The 22192-nt window shown below is 37.3% G+C and overlaps 1 protein-coding gene and 1 long non-coding RNA gene across 9 annotated transcripts in view; one reads left to right on the top strand and one right to left on the bottom strand.

Moving 5' to 3' along the window:
* zfyve16 (zinc finger, FYVE domain containing 16) overlaps positions 1–19213 on the bottom strand; it is a 51235-nt gene extending 32022 nt beyond the window's left edge. For 3 of the 8 annotated variants that reach the window (XM_005155535.6, XM_001920883.8, XM_005155536.6), the window contains exons 1-4: positions 19078–19213; positions 14032–14146; positions 9967–11894; positions 8087–8183 (exon numbers count right to left, since the gene is read on the bottom strand). In XM_005155535.6, coding sequence (XP_005155592.1) covers positions 8087–8183; positions 9967–11894; positions 14032–14101 — 2095 coding nt within the window. In that variant the 5' untranslated portion in view covers positions 14102–14146; positions 19078–19213. Of the gene's footprint in view, positions 457–3629; positions 4703–4762; positions 8184–9966; positions 11895–14031; positions 15168–18013 lie in introns of those variants that run through there. The other 5 variants (XR_012386069.1, XM_073914337.1, XM_073914340.1 and 2 more) reach the window with 5 other exon arrangements.
* Positions 1–22192, top strand: part of LOC141376286 (uncharacterized) — a 501640-nt gene that overhangs the window by 114538 nt on the left and 364910 nt on the right. The gene's annotated exons all lie outside the window — the stretch shown is intronic.

Genomic DNA, 22192 nt, shown 5'->3' with positions numbered 1-22192 from the left:
CTTGAGCCTCTCTCATCCCGGACGGGGCGCAGCTCACTTCCTCAACCTTCACACCGAGCTTTCGTCCCGGGGTCCAATCCCTACCGATGTCTGTGTCTCCGAAAGCTCAGTCCATCACACAAAACGGAGCGAGGTCGTATTTAATGGCTGCCCTGGGCTGAGAGTTGTGACAAACCCTCCTTTCCTGAAATGTGTGTGTGAGTGTGTGTCTAACTCGATTCCTCCTCCTCAAGCCGGAGAGTGAATGAGAGAACGAGAGAGATAGAGAGAGAGAGAGTGTCACGTATACTGCACCAGGTGGGCTCTGTACCACACAAACACACACACACACACACACACTCTCACTCAAGGACATGCACCAGTGCCCTGGCTCCACCCAGCCCTGCACCAAACCCTGCGAGAGCTGGCTGGCGACTCGCAGCGCTGACGCTCTGTGATGAATGTCCTTTTTAATGTGCAAATGGACCGCACGCTCGGCCACACACCGTGTGCCAACTGCTTTTTATAGACTGCCCATGCAGGACAAAAAAAAAAAAAGCCTTGATCTTCTCCATCAAATCAGCCCTTGAACAATAAAAGTGCTTCAGATGGTTCAACTTAAAAAATAAAAAGTTGGAGGAACATTATAAGAGTGTTTTGAAAAGGATGCGAGGGCTCCTCCAGAGCCAGTGCTGTTGTTATTAACTAATGAAAATGACATGAAATACGTTCGGTGATAAACATTTAACTGAATCACTAAGAAGAGTTTGAGTTCAGAAGTGCTAAAAGCTCTAAATACTTGCTCTTTATCCAATGGAAGTTACAACAGGAAAGATTAAAAAAAGATTCTTAGTTAGGACTATTGGATAACGCTGGAAACATGTGGATGCCCCATCTATAGAATTGTGGGGAAAAAAGAGATATTGAACTGTATCGGACTGGAGAGACTAACTTATTTCATCAATGGCAACAGGAGAACTTTGAGCATCTTGGAGAACCAAATATGAGTTTTATGCTAATTATTTGTAAACATGTATTTTTATTCTGTATTGTATTATTATTATTGTTGTTTTTTGTTATTTTATCATTATTTGTTTTACAATGTCTAAATTCATATTTTGGTATGAATTTAATTACATTATATTATATATTATACATACACACACACATATATATATATATATTATATATAAATATATATATATATATATATATATATATATATATATATATATATATATATATATATATATATATATATATATATATATATGTGTGTGTGTGTGTGTGTGTGTGTGTATATATATATATATATATTAGGGGTGTGATGAGACGCTTACTCAACAAGACGAGAGGAGACACGAGTTTGGGGTCACGAGAATGAGAAGTCTTCAATGACAAAATTTATGAATGGAAAATAGTCTCTAATTCAACTGAAGGGAATAAAAAAAAATAATCACAAAATGCAAAACTATTTAGGTGCTTTTTTAAATTACCTTGTAATTAATGTTCCTTAACTTCTATTTTAATGAATTCTATGCTGTAAAGGACAGGTAAATGCGACAAAATATTCTGCTAATAGCCTATGTGAATGGAAAATAGTCTTTTTATATATAATTTTAAATATTAGCAAAATATTTGCTGATATATGAATGGAAACAGAACATTAAAAAAAAATCACAAACTGTAAAACAATGCTTTTTAAAAAAAATTTAATGAATGGTATTTTATTTCTATTTAATTTAATTTAAATGTTTTAATGTTTTAATGAATTCTATGCAGTAAAAGACATCCCCTGTACAATTCTACATGAGAAATCGAACTCCTTTCCACAAATTGAACTTAAAATTCACTGAACTGTAAATCAAAAGCAGTTACGTTACACCCGGTTGCCAAACAGCCTACCCTGAGTTTCTAGGCATGTGCAAAGCACTTGATTTACAGTTCAAATCAAATCCTGCCTCCAATCTTTAGTGCTAAATTCACCCTCACGCTCCATTATAACATCACAACTCACAAGACAACTTTTTACCTCGACAAGAAATTTTGCCACGATTTAATCTCGCGAGATCTTGTCACATCCCTAATATATATATATATATATATATATATATATATATATATATATATATATATATATATATATTTAAAACAGCCCTCGTACTGTCTCTTCACCCTTGTGTATTACTCCGCCCACATAGAGGACAGCAGATCACTAAACTCACTCCAGTTTGACAAATATTACAGCTGCTGGACAACATACTGTACTTTTGAAGCTTTTTAGGTAAGAATGTAGTTATTTAGATTGCAGCTATGCAGTTTATTAATAAGGTCAGTGCCTACTTTAAAATATTTATGATTTCGGAGATTCATCGCATTGGCAGCGTTCAGCTGCACATTAAGCAGACCAAAGACGGTTGAAGCTCTGCCACAAGATGGCGACAGAGACCGCATAAAAAGTCTTTAGGGGAGAAAAACAGTGTAAGTTTCAAAATTTTGTAGTGCTGTATTTATACCATAGTAATCTGGTAATGTTTGCTTTGGCTTTTTCAGGGTTAATTATTGTGAATATTGTGAATCCCGTTTGCAAAAGAGAAATACTGGGAAATCTCTGTAGACTGATGGCATTTCATGCCGTTCAGTCTTATAATCTTACAATGTGAGCAAAATCAGCAGTTTTGTCATCACTTTAGACATTACGCTACAGAATCATTCAAATACTAGCTCCTAGTGACACTTTGTGAAGTTGCAACTTCCCAGGGGAAGGGGGATGTAAGTTAAGGGGGAAAAAATCTATAATATTATTTATATAAATATAATATAATCAATAATATTATATTATTTAAAATGCCTTAAATATTGCTGAAAACCGAAATCATGTCAAGCCCAATATTATTCATCATTCCCCCATTTTGTGTGTGGTTGTATAAAAAGAAAAAAGAAATCACAAATACATATTAAAATTCTACAACATCTAAATGTAAGCGATACAATTTACACAAAATCAATATGTAAAATAACTAAATATAAATAATACTGAAATAACACTCAGTGTTTTTGCAATGCTATTGCATTACATGAAAATCAATAGCACTTCTCATTTAATTAAAAAAGCATACAGCACTTTGTGTCTGTGAAGGTCAAGAAAGAATAGTTATAAATAACTTAAAAGGAGATTTCACTGCTGGCAAGATGGGCTTTTAATAAAGCGTGGCTGTCTGAGCAGAAGAAACATGAACAACGTTGGTTCTGCATGACTGGATGAAACACAGAAAAGAGCTCTGATGATGATCACTTTTGCCAAAAAGTGCACAACACCCATAAAGGCCTTTCGAGTTTTGATCCATTGACGAGTATAAAGCCTTTAAAAGTTCTGTGAAGTGCTTTCAAATGTTTGATTATTCAATGATCAACGTAATCTAATCTGAAACAGTGAGGGCGTGGCATACACTGTAAAAAAGTGCAGGGTTCCACACAATTCATTGATGCTGTCCGAACCCAAATTGATTAAATTAACGTAACACTTTTAACAAATTTATGTGGACTGCACATAAAAAAAATTAAATTGTCCTGATGAAATCTCAAAACATTGTGTTGTTTCAGCTCAGTTTAAATAAGTAGTTTGGACAAGCAAAATGATATTTATTTTTGAGTGTAGAGTAGCTCCTCCCCTTTAAAAACCAGCCAATAGCATTTTGTTTTTACCACAGCTCTGCCAGTGAGAGTGGTTGAGCTCAAACACATCAAATGAAAAGCAAATGAGAAGCGTCTTGAAGGGGGCGGGGCATGTCAAAACTTAGAGAGCATTTGATTGGTCGAGATTTGATGACAGACTAAAGTATGAAGTGACGTGAAAAAAAAAAAGTTGATCCATTTAGGTGCAAGTGACAAACTACAAGCTTTAAATGTTTACATCTTCTGTCACGTTTTTGGAACACACTAGTTTATAGATATCCTTAAGATTAACTGTTCGTTTACACCGAAAGCGGTGAAAGCGTCCAAATTCACTACACTGATCTCGTATTTAAAGGGGCGGTTGCAGCATATCAGTTACATTCCTGCGTAAAACAAGCTTTCTAGCGTGAAAATGTTGCGCACTTCTTATCAAATTTAAAAATGGAAGATCAAGTTGCTTGTGGTGTGGCTTTGCTCCACTTAATTATCCAATGTGTGTATATGTCTGATATATTCTGAAGCAGCAGTACTGTTTTGTACTGTTGCATGAGATTCCCGCTTTTTTAAAGATAAATACATATAACATTAATGCACATCAGTAACTCGCCAGTAACTTATTTAATGCATGTTCCTGTAAGAAAACATTGTAAATAACTGAAAACCCGGCGACCGCAATGATAAAACCCCTGGGAACAACTGTGGTCAGAACTAAAGTTCACAGGTCTGTGTTCTCTGAACTCCTCTCAAGCGGCGGACTTCTTCATTCTGATTGCTTGCCGCCGAACCGCGTCATAGCTCATTGCCGTGAAGTTGACTTAATTTAGACTCTCCTCGACGCCCACACCGGTGAAGACGCGCCGCGCTGCTCCTCACCGCTTATCGCCGCCGGCTTTCATTAAAAATGAATGACTTCCGGCTACTTTGATCCTCTCGTTCCTTTCGGTGTGAACATATGGTTACATCTAGAAAACGTTGTTGTTATTTTTTTCCCAGGCAACATAATAACAACAAACTCGAGACTCAAAATTTGAACATGTTAATTAATCACCTTTTTTTTTTTTTTTTGCTTCAAATGCCAATCACAGACCGGTTTATTTCAAATAAACACTTCTCACTTTAAACAAACCTGTGCCGACAAATCTGAATTTAAAATAATAATTGCAGAAAAACCCAGAAGAAAATGAACATGTCTCAACTTACGCCCCATTCACACGGGGCTTCAGCGTCAACGCTTGACTGAAGGCGTGTCTGAAGTTGGGGCTGAAGCGATCGTCATAGCAGCGTCAGCCAATGAAATTCAGTCAGCAATAGGCCACTGTCTAGCTGGTGTATTTGCATACAGCGATCTGATTGGCTGACACTTTCGTCGGTGCTTGAAAAGTTGAGCTAGTCCCAACTTCTGCAGCGAGCAACGTCTCTGAAGCGGCGCCGACAGATCCACAATGCAGTTCGGCAACATTTTACATCACCCATTTAAAGTGAATGGAAAGCATTGACTCTGATGCCCCATGTGCTATTCAGACCAAATGTATAAATACCTACCGTCTAATATCATCCACACACTCACTGGGATGCAAATTAAACAATAAAACGTCTTTTAAACAATGATTCGGTCGACAACAGATGCAGCACAGGCACTAATCACCGGCAGTAAACTCTATTACTATTGATAAACTCTAAACGGTGGCACTTCTACAGACACAAACAGCAACTGAGGGCTTTTCACACTGTGATTAACCTCCAGGTAATCGTTGTTGTAACATTTGAACAAAAAGTAACAAAAAGGTTCACAATTTGGAAGCAGTGCTGGCACTGTTTCTAACCCCAGGACATGAACCCATGCTTCTTAGCAAGCTTAGCAACACTTTTCACTAGGGGTTATACATTAAATCCCTACAAGGGAGTGAAGAAGAAACTACTTAATTATTTTTATAGCCTGAAAAGTCCATTCAAGAAAAACTGAAAGACACTAAATATCATAGAAATATATAAATAGTAAACCCTTAAAGGAACACTCCACTTTTGTAGGCTAATAGGGGATATGCTGAGCTACTAGTGTTGTTCCCATACTGATAAACTTCCAGTAACCTTCTATTATACGGTTACTTTTAAAGCATTGATGCTGTAATGTAATTTAAATACAATCAGTTAAACAGACTTTGGCATCCATTTAGTTGCTTAAACGTAAAACGAGACAAGAAGTCGTTTACTAGTATGCTTCCCGTCAGAATCGGCAGGCTAGCGCAGAAGCTCCATTGAATATACTGGGGTAAAATAAATGCTCATTTTATAAAGACATGGCAGGGAAAATGTAATTTAATGCAGTGCTTCTTGTACAATCTGAGACCCACTTTATATCGCATATCACTCAGTCAGGGGAGAGCGCAGATTTTTAAAGAAAACTGACCTTAAACGCGCTGATTTTGCATTGGCATACAGTTCACCAGAAGTGCTTAACCCAGGTTACTGGCAAATTAAAAGTCCCATTAGCATGCTTCGGCATATACCCTATTTGACTACTACAGACCCGGAGATTGGCTGAATGGATTCAGAAATAGAACAAGTCATCTGTTTAGCTCAAGGTCACTTGTAAAATGAGCCTATTTTTCAATAAAACAAGTGTAGTGTTTCTTTAAAGAGCCCATATTATACATGAAATAGGGTCATATCTTGGTTGTAAGGGTCTCCAACAACAGTCTAATATGCATGCAAGGTCAAAAACACTTTCATGGTCTTATAATCTGCATTTATTTTTACCTAATTATCCCAGCGACTCCTGTATGAATCGTCCAGTGATTCATTTGTTCCCAAACCCCTCCTTAGCGCAAAGCTAATCTGCGCTGATTGGACCGATGACAGTCTGTTGCGATTGGTCGACTGCCTTCAGTCAGAGAGTGAAATACCCAACAGCTAATCAGCAATATAAAAGTAATCACAGTTCATACACGCTCGATAGTGTAGTCGTGGATTTTAGCTGCCAGTGGGTGAATGTAAATACAGTCGATGGACTTGAAAATACAGACGACTGACTATTTTATTGAGCAAAAACTCCAAAAACTGTCGAGGAGATCTCTTAGCTTGTCTCACTCTGCTCTTTTCACAGACACACACAAAAACACAAATATTGCCCTCGTCCTTACACGCGCGCGCGCACACAAACACATCTCCGGACGACAACACGTGCGCACACACACATACCTCCGGACGACAGCGCACGCACACACACACACGCACGCACACACACACTACCCTCGTCCACGGAGCTCCGTAAAAAAAGCAGCACGCGTCGCGTTTTTAACGTGACTTTGCACGCAATAAGAGAATATAGCCAGTTAACCTGATACAGTACATGCGGCTACAAATAACAAATCACAACTAAATACATTTGCAAGCTAGAGTCAACTTTAATCGCACGTACTTACACTTGAGAAATGGAGGAAGAAACCCATCCTGACATCCATCAGTAAGTTACTCTTTACTGATCCTTCCTTTAACAAACGCAGATGAAGTATTCTTTGGAGCATGTAGTTTGCAGAAGTTTCCAGTAGTTTCCAACTGCTTGGTTTTAATGCTGTGGTTTCATCTTTGGGTAGAGACTTGATAATATCCATCTGCAGTGTGACTTCAATCGACCGGCATGTTTGTGTGTGTGTGTGTTTGTGGGTGTGTGTGTGTGTGTGTGTGTGTGTGTGTCTGGGTTTCTGCGTCAGAGGGCGGGGCCGCAGTTTTCAAATCTCCCGGATTTGCGCGTGCACGTGAATAACTTGGTTTCGTTCGTACGTCATGGCGAAACACCTAATGACTCGGTATCAAGGTGACTCATTTGAAGCACTATGAGTCGACTCTTTTATAGATGAATCAACAGTTTTAAACACTGTACACTTACAGATTTACGCCTTAGCTGGATACTTCACTTCACTTAGAGCTGTGTTACACACTACATAGAGGGGAATTTTCAAAAACCCATAATATGGGCTCTTTAATATGTGGATGTGCAATGCTAGACCTTTTTTTTTCCAATCAAACACAGTGACACTGCAAATATGCAAATAAGCACATTAAGGATTTAGGTTTGAAAACAATGCCACTTCAGCACATGAATGCACTGAATTAATTGTTAACCACAAGTAAACTATGAATGACCCAGGGTTAACCACTTAAAGTGAACTCCCTATGGGAGCCACTTTCACAAAGTCAATATAATGAGTCCCTCTGGGTAGCTCTTCCTCAAAACTGGCCATTTTATCAACCCCGATTTGCATCCAGCTAAAAATAAACCACAGATCACGTGCCCCATTTCTACACTGGCATGAACCACTGCCACAGATTCTCTGACCTCTAATGTTGGGTTGCTATGATGGAGCTGTTGTGCAGTGCATCCTAGACCCTACCAAGACAGCTTGACAGTAAATTAACGCAGTTCAGCACTCACCTCTCTGTATGGTAACATGGCAGATGACACAAACCCGGGCCTCTTTATCCAGATATTTCAGTCTACATTTGCGATTGCAGCAGCTGGCACAGTAAACCTGCAAAACAGACAGCATTATTCACTCAAACGCATGGTAAACGCAGTACTTCATCACGCATAAACCTGGAGAAGGCTCTCTTGTGTCCTTTAGCCCATTTTATTTATTGGCCCAATATGTCTTCTCGGTGCAGCAACTCAAGTGGGAAACTATATCAGGGCTAAAAATAGATTCTGCTGATCCGGCAAATCCGCCTCTATATTTAGCCCCTCCAGAGAAGAATGAACCATACACTGACGTAACGAAAACAAAAGAGAGCTTCGGACCAATAGATAAAATGAGTAATTTAGCCATCGAAAAGGCAGAGGACTACAGGTTTAAGGCTTTCCTGTTGTTATAACTAGGCAATAGCACAACAGAAGTGATTGTAGACCTCTGCTCAAAATCAAAGCAGCTGACTGCATGTTAATTCATTGATTCACACTGCGGTTATTTGCCTTTCACCTCCAAAAGTCAGGGCACACTCCACTGCTAAACAAAGTTACAAAGTCACTTTCAAAACTGAAGTAAAAACATTACCAAAGCACTGAGGATATGCCTTTTTTGCTAAAAAAACAGGGTGATCAGGCACCAATGCAAAGGGTTTGCTTTTTCTATAAGTGACTGTACATATCGTACCTGTGGGAACACTTAAAGGGGACCTATTATGCCCTTCTGATGTCCACAGAGTGTGTATGTGAAGCTTCAGCACAAAATACCCCAAAAATAATGTTTTACAACTCTTTGAAACTGACCCTTTTAGGCTTTGATCGTAATTGTGGCGTTTTGGTAGCTGTCACTTAAATTCAAATGAGAATTCTTTTCAGAAGAGGGCCGGAGTTACGAATGCCTGTGTGTCAGCATAGTGGCAGATTCAAACACAAGACTAACCTCCTATGTTAACCGGGGAGAAATCGCCACTAGTGGGCGGGGCTTTCCTTCTTTGATGACATCATACAAAGGGAGAATGTCAATCAAAAGATGCGTTCGACTTCATGCAGTGCTGCACAGACTGATTGAAGTCTGTCTAAGTGCATGACGGTTCAAAATTTTGGCCGGCTTGATGCTGCGCTGATGCCATGTGACTAGGCATGGGACAATAAATGTTTTCAAGGTATACCGCGGTTTGAAAAAGTCAAGGTTTTAAAACTGCCCAAATTTTCAGTAATACAGTTCCTAAGGTATGTGTCAGATTTTTATTGACTTTTTTTGTGGTTTGAAATGATGTTTATAGGTAATTTCTGGTTAATGATGTCACATTTTCCCGGTATTGTGGAATGGATGTGTGAATAGTCTTTTCCGAAAAAAAATCCTTAATGTCCTTGCTTGTGTGAACAGCACTTTTTTTAATTTACCAGTAAAGTCGTTCCAGAATTTTTCTAGATATTTACCGGTATCACTGTGTGAAAGGGGCTATTGTGCATTGAATTGAATATTGTATAAAAATACAGTTATCAAATGCCATGCAATTATCATTGACAATACACATTGATTATCATAAATAATAATAATAATAATAATATTAAACTTTTTTGTTTAAAATACACAAGATCATTTTGTGTTGTGAATTCACAATACAAAATTGAGATGCATATCGAATAGTGACTTAAGCGTATTGTCTAACGGAAAACAAATTTTGCCTGAACAGATCAAAATAACAGCATGATTGAAATAGAAATGATCTTTAACATTATAAAATGTCTCTGCCGTCACATCCATACTAAATCAAATGCATTACTTTAAAAAGTAAATTACTTGAATGTTTATATATTGGCCTTAACATATTGAGAGATAATGAACTTACTTTTCCACAAGCTCTGCAATGGTGTCTCCTCTTAGTAAAGGTAAACTTTTGCATACAATTCATACAGTTAGGAGCCTCAGAGTCAGGGACCCAGGGTGGCTGCTTTGACCCCAAACCTTCAGCCCCATGTCCAGACAGATCAACAGATGACTCCCCGTCCTCCAACATCTCTCCTGGGTAAGGCGGAGGCTCCGAGAGCTCATCGCAGCCATAGCTGCTATCATACTGCTGATAGGACGGTGGTTCACAGTTGATTTCATCTTGGTTAGGAGACACTTGCGAGCCATTCGCTGATCCTCCCACATCGGCTTCGGCATGGCTGATTCTGTGTCGTTCTGATGGAGGCCGTACGGTTTGGTTGGACAACTGCTTTGGTCTTGCACCACCGTAAGTTGACTCTTGGTTCGGGGAGCAAACGGATTGAATCTCAACAGGGCTGGTTACGGTTTCATGAGTAATTGTTTGAGTAGAGTCTGCTCTCAGCGGGCTGCTGTCTTGAGATGAAGAGGAAACGTTTGACCCTTCGCTCTCCTCCAGATACTGTGAGCCATCACTCTCAGGTGAGGCAAAAGTCTCGACTTTACAACTCTGCAACTCCTCATCCAAGAAGCCATCTCTTTCAGCATTTCCATTAAATTCTGAAAAGCCGTCATCACTGAATTTTTCCACCGCTGCATCGGGGTTGATTTTCACACCTTGACCCATTAGAAAGGCATCAAGTTCCTCGTCCGTGACCATCATCACTGTCTGGTCGCTTTCAGGTAGGTAATCGTTGGCAATACCGAACTCGTACGAATAATTTGGACTTTCTGAATAGGATGGAGACGGATTGCTTGCACCCAAATCTCTACAAGTTAATTTGTCCGTTGGCGATAAGGTGCGTTTGAAGTTTCTTTCAGGGTAGTGGCCTGCAGCAGCAGGGTTCGACATGATCTGGACAATCTCAGGTTCATCCTCAGGTGAAGAATCAGGCCTGCTGGAGGAGAATGGAGGCACTGGCTCTTCTAATGGAAGAGTTAACTCTTCAGCTTCTTGAATTGCTGATTTTGTTTCTAGTTCAGCCTCATCTTTGGTTTCGACCACTGCTGCCTTTTGAGGGTCTAAAGTCGCCACAAGGGAACCACACATAGATACAGCCATTGGCAAGCAAGACAGAGAAGATTCCTTCTCCGAAGTGGGACTTCCAGTTAAATCCTCTGGATTTCTGACATCTTCAGATGTTGAGTCGGGCTGGAGCGACACAGCATGCTCTTCACTGAATGCTGAAATATTTTCCTCTGTAGTACTAGGACATGTGTTACAAACATCATCTTCGTCCATCTGACTCCACGGACGATCATTCTGCCCGTTTGAGTTAGAGGCTTCAGGACAGGAACTTTCAGTCTCCAAAAGTGTAATGCTACTCGAAGTATAAGGCTCGCCAACAACCGGTAATATGACATCCAGCAAACTGAGGGAATTGCAATTAATCTCAGAGTCACGTTTGAGTATTTCACTGTGGCTGGGTTTGGAAAGATCTTCTGGACTCTCAAAGTCCACAAGCAGCCCCTCAGTCGATTGTACGTCTGGAATGTCCAGCTCTTTAAAGTCTTCCTGACTATCAGCTTGCTGGAGGTTTGCAGAACCAGTATCGTTCACCAGGTCACACACAGGCTTCAGCGAGCGGTCAGGACAAGGAGGAGCTGAACTTTTGATGCCTCTACTATCAACGGACGACAAGAGGTCCACACCTGTGAGGGGCCATTCATTTGAATAGGAATCTTTTTGGTTTGAGTCAATACTTTGCGATGTAAGTCCATAGTGCAGTGCGTTGACATCTGGGAGTGTTTGTGGGACTGTGTGCTGCTCTGGTATAAAGCGACCAGGGATGAGCGTAGAGTCCGGACAAGGAGGGCTTACATACGTGCCCGGTTTGCTCTCAAGCTCTTCTAAAAACAAAATCACATAAAAAATGGCATTATTTTGAGTCAAATTAAATTAGATCACATTTCAAAGCAGCAACAAAAATATAACAAACATATGATAAACTTTTCTACATAAATTTAAACAGGGTGTCTGTAGGTTTCACCAAGTCAAATCCAAGACTTTTTAAGACCTTTACAAGAAAATTATGAATGTAATTTCAGCCTTATACAGGGCAAAATGTATAATATTTTATAATATTATTATAAATCTTATTATAAATAATGGCAAGAGGAAAGATTTTCAATTGTCCCTTCCAAGAAAAATAACTTTAGTTATTACTTAGCCACATATTTTAAATATGTCAAAACAAGCAAACTCTAGTTGCATGCATACACTTAAACAGTTAAAACATTTAAGTATTGTTGAATGATTGTTGGTGATTGGCTAAAAAAAGATTAAGACCTGTTTAAAATGATTTAATATCTACAGCACAATATTTCAATGGATTTAATTTCATTTTTGACGTTGAGGGATCTATTTTCACGATTTAGGGGCAAAGTCTACAGCACATGGCGCAAACACATTAAGGGTGTGTCTGAATCCACTTTGGCTATTTTAAAGACGAAAAAATACGCTCTGCACTTCGGCGGATGGTCTAACAGGGTTGTGCTTATTCTCTTAAAGCAGTGGTCACCAAACTTGTTCCTGGAGGGCCGGTGTCCTGCAGATTTTAGCTCCAACCCTAATCAAACACACCTGAACAAGCTAATCAAGGTCTTACTGGGTATACTTGAAACATCCAGGCAGGTGTGTTGAAGCAAGTTGGAGCTAAACCCTGCAGGGACACCGGCCCTCCAGGACCAGGATTGGTGACCCCTGTCTTAAAGAGTTATGGGCAGGGCTATAATTGTGTTAAAGATCTGCGGATTTATTTTGGGAGTAACATAACTAAAATCTTAATATATAAAATAAAAAGGAATACCTTTTTTAACTTTTATTTAAAGTTTACAATGCAAATCCAATTAGATCCACTTATTTAGTAAACAAAGAAAGTCTCTCATATAATATCTCTACTAAAAGGCCGAAAATATTACTTTACAAACTGTACTGTAAATAAGTCAGATAAATATTTTCATATTAGTCAATAATATTACTAAAATTTATTTAAAAACTGAATAAATATAAATTTGCACACATTTACACAAGTAAATAAATAGAATCAATAATGGGCTAAAAATCGGCGCAATTCTACACGCACAGATTCCGTGTGGGCCTAGTTATGGGTGTGTTTTGAGCATAACGTTCTTTAACCCAATCAGAGTCTCATCTGTCATTCCCTTTAAGAGTCAGTTGTCTCACGCCATGGCACATTCACTATTTACATCGCAAACTTTGTAAGTGGAGAAACTGAATGCTTAACTAGCAAGAAAACAGTTAAACAGACCATCTGCAGTACAAGGATAAAGAACAAGCCTCCTCCATTCGGCCTCTTTACTTTTACTCTTTACTTTACTCCTTTACTTTTTTTACCGAGGTGAAGGCATGAAGGTAGTGGTTTTTATATTTATGTAGAAAATAATAATTTTGTAAAATTTAAATCTTTAATTGTTTTCATCTGTAAAGATATTTGTGTGTTGCTGTACATCCTGTGTGTATTAAGCAATGTGTAAGCGTTTGGACCTGCATAGGCGCATAACTACCGCGCTCTACGCTGGACTTTAGACCAGCTTTCAGTCGGTCAATGGTGCGGTTTATTTTAAGCTTGTCAACGCACCAACAATGCGCCTTAATACACCTCCTTTTTAGACTAGAACACCCATGAGTCCACAAAGTGGCGCAAATAAATTTGCTATTTAAACAACATCGCACAAAACTGGAAAATTACAGTTGCCCTGGTCTGAAAATTGCAACAAATCACTCGTCTTGTACCTTATTGCACCGGGTGTATGATAGGGCCCTAAGACTTTTTAAGACCATGCAGACACCATGATTAAAAAACATATCTTACAAAACTTTTGCAATTACAATGGCAGACTGACTTACGATAATGTGGGAGAATGAACGTATATAAATTTGTCCTCCTTATTACAATATTCACCCATTGAAATGTGCCAAAATCATATTTATAAGACTATAATAGAACAGCAAAAAGTCTCAAACCTGCACTGAGTTCAAAGTCATCCAAAAGCTTGTCCAGGTCGCACACAGCAGCCTTAAAATAACTGTCCATCCTAGGACGGGGGTATGATACACCTCACTTAGCCCTGCAGAAAAACTGGGGCAGTTGGGAAACAACCACAAGTTAAAAAACAACCTTTTTTTTCTCACCAATCATAAAATTTCTGTTTCAAAGTGAATTGGAGTATAAAAAAAATGGAGAGAAACTAATGATTGAGGTAAAGTTGGTTTTATAATCGCACAATAAAACCTTCTCATTAATATTATAATTTCATAAAAGTATTATTTTGCCAATTCTAAGTAGGGAAATCATATTAGCAGCAAATGACTAGGGATGAGTTGATATATAATATAAAAACTATATTATAAAGAATCGCAATAAAATTTATGCCAATATAACGATGATAAGCTCTGGACATTTTTACTCAATATTGATCCTAATCAAAGCTTAGCCAATGGCACAGCAGATATACGCAACAACAGGAATGTATAATTGTGTTGATATTTGAGATTCACCGACTTATATAGAAATGTATATCGTTATCACTGAGATTGCATTTTTGCCCTATTGCGCAGCCCTACCAATGACTATCAAAGTACAACATTGTTCACAGTCGATTTATTAGAATTAAAGTTGTATCGAAGCCATACTTGCATGCGATTTTAGACCAAATATTCAAAATAGCGTGGTGAACAATACCATATCACAAGTAGGCATGGGACGATAACTGTTTTCGAGGTATATCGCGGTCTGAAAAAGTCAAGGTTTTAAAACCGCTAAAATTTTCTGCAATTTCGTTTCTACGGTATATGCCAGGTTTCTTTATGTTTTGTTTTTAGGACAACAGATATCCAAGATGCCGTTTTAAATTGTAATAAATTCTGTGTTTTGGAACCTAATAAAGACATCAGAAGTGCATGATTCATGAGAATTATTCAGCCTGACGTGTTTACTGCTACAAAATACTTTAAAAGTTTCTCAAAATCCGATATATAGTGTTTGAAGGAGAGAAAAGTTTTTGTTTTTACCCAGACATTTGAAAAGAATAGATTTTAGAGCAGTAATCAATATCTTAAAACCGTGATATTTTCATCCAAAGCTATCATACCGTCAGAATCTTAAGCAGGTCGCACACCCAATAGTATGATCCTGCCAATAGTATGATCCTGCACAACTGGAGTAGCTGCACTCTCAGGACCGCATGTTTAGGACCGCATTTTTAGGACCCTAGTTTTTTGCGAAAGCGCCACCTACCGGATTGGATGACATAGTGAAACTGCATTTCTAGGACCCGTTTTGTAACTGCGCCACCTACCGAATTGGATTATATAGCGGAAACTTTCAGGCACTTTTATTACAGAGGTTAAAGTGTAAAACGCCTGCTTTAAGTAACAATTTTAAAATGAAACAAATGAATTTACACCTAAAATATAAATTAATAAATAGAGTTGAGTGCCTTAAAAGTCTTAAATTCCTTGAAAAATACTGTATTTTGATGAACCCCATTACATTGAACTAATTAGCTCAGTATTAAGGAAAATAAATTGAAATCAAATGGGATCAGCATTTGCAGTTACTAATTTAAAACCAGGTTGTAAAGGTTTTAGAGAGACAAGACGCAAGGAAGATTCAAGAATGTACATTTATATAAATATCCACACTTTTATTTTTATTAATGCAATTCAACCACAAAAATGACTCCACTGTTTATTCAGTTGCTGCATTCAGACTGGCTGTAGACTTTAGCTCCTGTGAATGAGAGTGAAGAAGAAAGTTCAAGTATATATATATATACACACATATACATACATATATACATACATAAATACATACATATAAATACACACACACACACACACACACACACACATACATACATATATATATACATACACACTGGGGTAAATAAGTATTCAACAAGTTCCCATTTTTCTCAGAAAACATATTTCTAAAGGTGCTATTGACCTGAAAACCAAAGAAAAAAATATATATGAATAGAAAACAAATCTAATTACTTTACAAATTGTTATCAACATCTGGTGAAAATTTCAAGTCAACAGCACCTTTATAAATATGTTTTCTGAGAAAAATGGAAATGTGTTGAATATTCAATTCAATTTCAATTAATTTTATCTTTATTTCTAAAGCACTTTTACAATGTAGATTGTGTCAAAGCAGCTTAACATTTATTAAATTCAGTTCAGTTCAGTGTGGTTTAGTATTCACTGCTGAAAGTCCAAACACTAAAAAAAGCAAATCCACTGTTGAGTTAACATATATACCAGTAACAAAAAGGCTCTTTGAGCATTGTGCAAAATTAACCATATTCTGACCTGTAATGATAATCTTTACCAGAAAGAAAGACCTGCTCAGCATCATCCAAAGACCAGCTCCTCAAGACACCCAGAGGATGTACGATGGCCTTTGAAAAAAAAATCATTAAATATGAACTAAAATACCACCACAGAACAGCAAATCATTTTACATGGATTCATAAATGAGTAGCACCCAGCATGCAGTTTATATACTTATTTGGCCAGACATTCCTCTGGAAAATGAACACCACAGATAATCTGCACTTCATCATAGATATGCTATAAACTCAAGAACACAGCTAGCATTTGTAACTGTATTTATAAACTGCTTATCAATGTCTATAAAATGTAGAGTTAATGCTAAACAAATAAAATATTGATAAATTAACTAGTTATTAAATGCTTAATAATTATTTATTTATAGTATGCAGATGTTATAAAGTGTTACTCAACAGTTTGAGAAAACCTCAATGAAAATATTCCTGTAGTTTGTTTTCTTTTCCTCCTACAATGAGCCTAAGCAATCCAATCATATTGGCCATCACTTCTTTTTCGCCAGGTAAAACATACCTGATATAAATTAAAGATATGAGACTCTATATGGTTAAGACCTGCAGAATAAGCCTAACTTTCAGAATCTCATTCATCACTGTAAAACGATGACAAAACATCAGGCTAATAACACATACAGTATTGTGGGGCAAACAGGCAGTCAGCACAATTTTTAATGTGCTAATGTAATACAACGAATAACACGAATTCAGTAAAATATAGATAAATCTAAAACTCTTACATCAAACGTGCTTTTACCATCTTAGTTTAATGCATGTCACTAAGCACATTAGCCGTTAAGTCAACAAGCCATTAAATCAACAATGTTTCATTAAACCATGGTCACGAGTTACGAACGACGTATAATCAAACTAGAAAACGAACTCTAGAAAATTATTAACAGTTATAGCAGCTCTCACTCTGGCTGTGTAAAATTATCCATATTTATTATTATAATATTTTATTCTTCTTCTGGAAAAAAAATCGTCACGTAACATTTTTGTCCCAGACCCTTAAAAGTGGGGTAAATCATGCAGGCTAATCTGGCATTTCTGCATAAACTCACAGTATAAAACAGCAGCATTACAAAATAAACACATACTTTAACAGTTTAAAATAAAACTTAATAGAAAAATCGGTACTTACACTTTCCTTGTCATCCGTGTCGTCCATTAGCGCATCCATGATCCAATCCGACAGGTAACGCTGTCACAAAAAACTAGGGTCCTAAAGATGCGGTCCTAAAAATGCGGTCCTGAGAGTGCAGCCACTCCAGTTGTGCAGGATTACCCTTCTCCGCACACCAGAAGCGCCGCTCGGCGCCGCGACACGGCGCGTACATGACAGATTAAAGTATCGCACACCAGACGCGCACATTCGAATGATATTTAACATGAAACTAATCAGATGGCGCTCTGTGGCGCGGCTGAAAAATGAACTGCGTCCTGAGCCGTCGCCGGGCGCCGCCGACAGCCGCCGACTTGCGGCGCCGGTGTGTGTATCCTGATAGAAACCTATGTTTAGAATTCTAAAATACATGGCGCTGCGTGGCGCTGCGCGGCGCGCCGCCGAGCGGCGCTTCTGGTGTGCGACCTGCTTTATACCGGCCCATACCTAATCACAAGTTGTCACTACTCAAAAATGAACCAATGTGAGAATATAAAACACTTTACCTCATTTAAAAAAAATTGACGTGCCTTAACAATGAAAATAAATGCCTCAAATCTTAATTTTGTGATGGCTGTTCTCAAAACGTATGACTTTACTTGCTTCAATTTGGGTGTTTTGCTATGAAAAGCGCTAAAAAAAAGTGTTTTTTCACCTTAATAACTATTTGAAAATCCTTGAAAGAGTGAATATCCTTGTAAAATGACTTTAATGTTATTTGTGAATGTTTGCCATTTTGCGCTATATGACTGACATTTGTGTCCAAATATAAATAAAAATATATAAACATTTATTTTTTAACTAACTTTGTAAAAATATGTAGGCTATAATGACAAACATCGAATCATCTACATCCCAAATATCACTGATTACTTTTAAAATCTGACGTAACAGAAACTCTTTCAGAGACTTTTACTGTATGTTTTTTTCTCATTTACTGAAGTGAAAAGTGGAAGTGTGAATTCAGTGTTTCCAGTGCAAATCATGGCAAAAAACAACAACAATATGAACGACAATTTACGAATACAGAAACACTGAAATAATAATAGACAGCATATGAGCTGATTCATCTGTCATGAGCTATGATAAGAACGGATGTTGCGAAAAAGCTGCTAATTATTGACATACATTGACTGGATAACCTTAACTCAAGAGCTTATTTGCCTTGACTATTCTAAAAAATAATATTATTATAATTCAGTTAGGACGAATGATCATTAACTACCCATATGAATATAATTTAACAGCCCACAGCACTCTCGTCCTAGCAAAAAGCACACCACTCAAACTGTTTAAACACAAAGATAAAGCATTCCTAACATCAACCATATACAAGCACAAATAAACAAGCAATGTGTTGATTTAACTTGTATTAGCTGTTTGTTATCATTAGCAATCTGCTAGCCAGCTAGCTGTTAGCGTCTGATCACAAATACAAATACAGCAGATAATCGTAATGTTATTTTTACGATGTCGTTCCGCTTTGTTCGCTACCTTAACATGTGTCATTGTCCCGTCGTCTCCGTTTGTTGTTTTCAGACGAAATCTGTATTTCACTGTTAGCATCTGGCTAATGTTTTCTTTTTCCTCAGTAAATTCCAGTCGCCTGCGCGAGCGACCATTTCCAACCGGTGCCAGACTCACTGCTTAAAGGAGACGTGCACTATTTTTTGTTTGTTTGTTGGTTTTACTGTGAACTATGTAAGTTTACCACAGTTTCTCAATGTATAATATTGTATTAATCTATATTGTACAATTTACTGTATTAATGTATGATGTAGGCTAGTATAATATAAAAAGGAACACTTATACGACACAATGTAGGCTAAATCCATGTGTTCTCTTTATTTTTTGAGCAGTTATAATATAATATAATATAATATAATATAATATAATATAATATAATATAATATAATATAATATAATATAATATAATAATATAGGGCATCACGGTGGCGAAGTGGTTACACGATCACCTCACAGCAAGAAGCTCGCTGGTTCGAGTCCTGGCTGGGTCAGTTGGCATTTCTGTGTGGAGTTTGCATGTTCTCCCTACATTCACGTGGATTTCCTCCGGGTGCTCCAGTTTCCCCCACAGTCCAAACACATGCAGTATAGGTGAATTGAGTGAGCCATAATGAATGAGTGTGTATGGGTGTTTCCCAGTACTGGGTTACTAAGCTGAAGGAAAATGAATGACTGAATAGGCCTGTCACAGTATGTAAGTTTTGTTGTGATATATCATCACAGCAACTATTGCTATAATTGATATTATTGTCATTTTTATTGTCCTTTCATGCACTAAATTTTTAATGATTAAGTTATACACCTGTATAATAATATAAATATGCATAAAGACTTTCAAAGGACAAAATCTTTTCATCCTTGAGGTTATTTCGATAGTTTTGATGGGAAAGTCTTGATGAAGATGATAAAGTCCAACAACATCTATACTTCTTTATAGTGACAATACATATATATATATATATATATATGTGATCAAAAAAGTTTTCCAAAATTGTCCTAAGACAAAAAAAATTGATGTCTTTTAATAATTTTTGGACAATTTTGATGAGAGGTTTTGATGTCAAATGTTGACTAATGGTTATAGGTATTTTTGTGTCCTAAATTGCTGATTTTGTGATGGCTTTTCTCAAAAATATGACATTATTTGCTTTAGTTTTTTTGCTGTGAAAATACACAAAACAAGCGTAAAAAATGTTTTTTGATCTCAAAAACTGATGAAAAATTTTTGAGGGAATGAATATCCTCATATAATGGCTTTAAATTTGTGAATGTGCAGGCTCGCAGCCAGCCTGGTGAAAGGGGTGGTTCTTTTTTTCTCAAAATGTGGAGCTTTTTGCAGTTATTCACCTCCTTTACTATTTAATTATGAGGTTTAAATACTGCATTAGTGACATTTTAAGCACTATTTTTAGCTGGATTAGCTTGATGGTCATCATAACCACACTTTTGATGTACCAAAAATATTTCCTAATGATTTAGAATAAAGAAATATGAAAAAAAAAATCCTTTTTTAAAAAAATACACAAATGTATGACATCATATATCATTATGAAAAAATGTATGAATCTGTTAAAGTTTAAATTAAAAACTGTAAGCTATTGTCATTTATTAGGCAAACAAGCTGGCCAGCATATTTAACTTTTCTCAGTCAGAATTTGGCTATTTGAATAATAAAAAATTAAAACAATAATAATAATAAAAGAGCTTCACAATTAAAATTTTCAAGCCTCTATTATAAAATAAAAAGTACATTAGATTGGAAATTCATGGGTAACAATCATATCTCGGCCAGTTCTACCTATCATAGTTTATTAAAACATTAATGACAACAGAACATGATTTGCTCTACAAATATATGTTTCTATTATGGAAAGAATAAAAGCACATTAGCATTCAAATTCATTTTAATATGGTCCGATTTTGGTGCTTCACACCTTTTGATCTGTCATTTGTTGTTTCAGTAAGGTCTAAGATTTAGAATCAAAGTTACTTGTAAAATGTTTTCTTTTTTTTTTTATATGGTAGCGAAAGAAGACTTCACTTACATCAGATTGTATGTTTTCCTCATGTTGAACTCATGAAAAATAATAGTTTTCATTGGCCAAAACTAGCTGAAGTCACACCAATGTGACGGTCAACAGAGAATTTGGCTTGGTCGTATAAAGCCTTTTTCGATGGGTTATTTTCACAATTTATGATGGTGTAGCTGTCAAAATAGGACAAATTAGCTCATTTATGGGACACATTCTAGACCCCCCCCCCCCCCCTCTGGCTACCGGCCTGAGACATTTTTGCACCGTGTCTTTTTCTGGAGATGGACTGCAGCTTTGAATCAGAGCTCAACTGAACAGCGTCTTCCGAACCGTCAGTAGTTTTCATGAAAATGTGAAAAGTCACCTTTTCATCAGTTGAGCTCGCTGACATCTCCAGCAGAGGTTAGATGAGATGACAGAGGCTGCAGATCAGATCAAATGTTGCTGACATTCATTTTTATGTAAAAATGGCCGATTCATTTTGCACCTCACCAAATATGGAGGTCATGCATTAAGTGATAAGTCGATATATTGATTATTGCCACAAGCCTAGTAGTAAAATAGTTTGTTTACATCTGCACAATGCTATCATTATTTTAAAGGGCACCTATCATGCAAAATCAACTTCTGGAGGCTGTTGGGACAGAAATGTGAGTAGGTATGGTGAGCTGAAACTTCACAGGAGACAAAAAAACTTATTTTACATCTAGTAAAATAGGCAAAATTGGAGCCCTTTAAAACAGGTACTGACTGCAGTAATTGTTTCTCTACATGCATGTCTGTTCATCGATTTAATTTATTTTGCTTTGGCTTAGTCTCTATTTTAGAGGTCGCCACAGTGGAATGAACCGCCAACTATTCCCTACAACCCATACACTCTCATTCACATTCGCACACAAACACTACGGCCAATTTAGTTGATCCAATTCACCTATCTCGCATGTGTTTGGACTGTGGGGGAAACCGGAGCACCCGAAGGAAACCCACACCAACATGAGGAGAACATGCAAACTCCACTCAGAAATGGCATTAAGGATCTGCTGCAGTTC

Source organism: Danio rerio, chromosome 10 (assembly GCF_049306965.1).
Source record: "Danio rerio strain Tuebingen ecotype United States chromosome 10, GRCz12tu, whole genome shotgun sequence".
Taxonomy (NCBI): Eukaryota; Metazoa; Chordata; class Actinopteri; order Cypriniformes; family Danionidae; genus Danio; species Danio rerio.
Note: the sequence above shows the minus strand (reverse complement) of the source record. Positions and strands in the feature narration are given on the sequence as shown.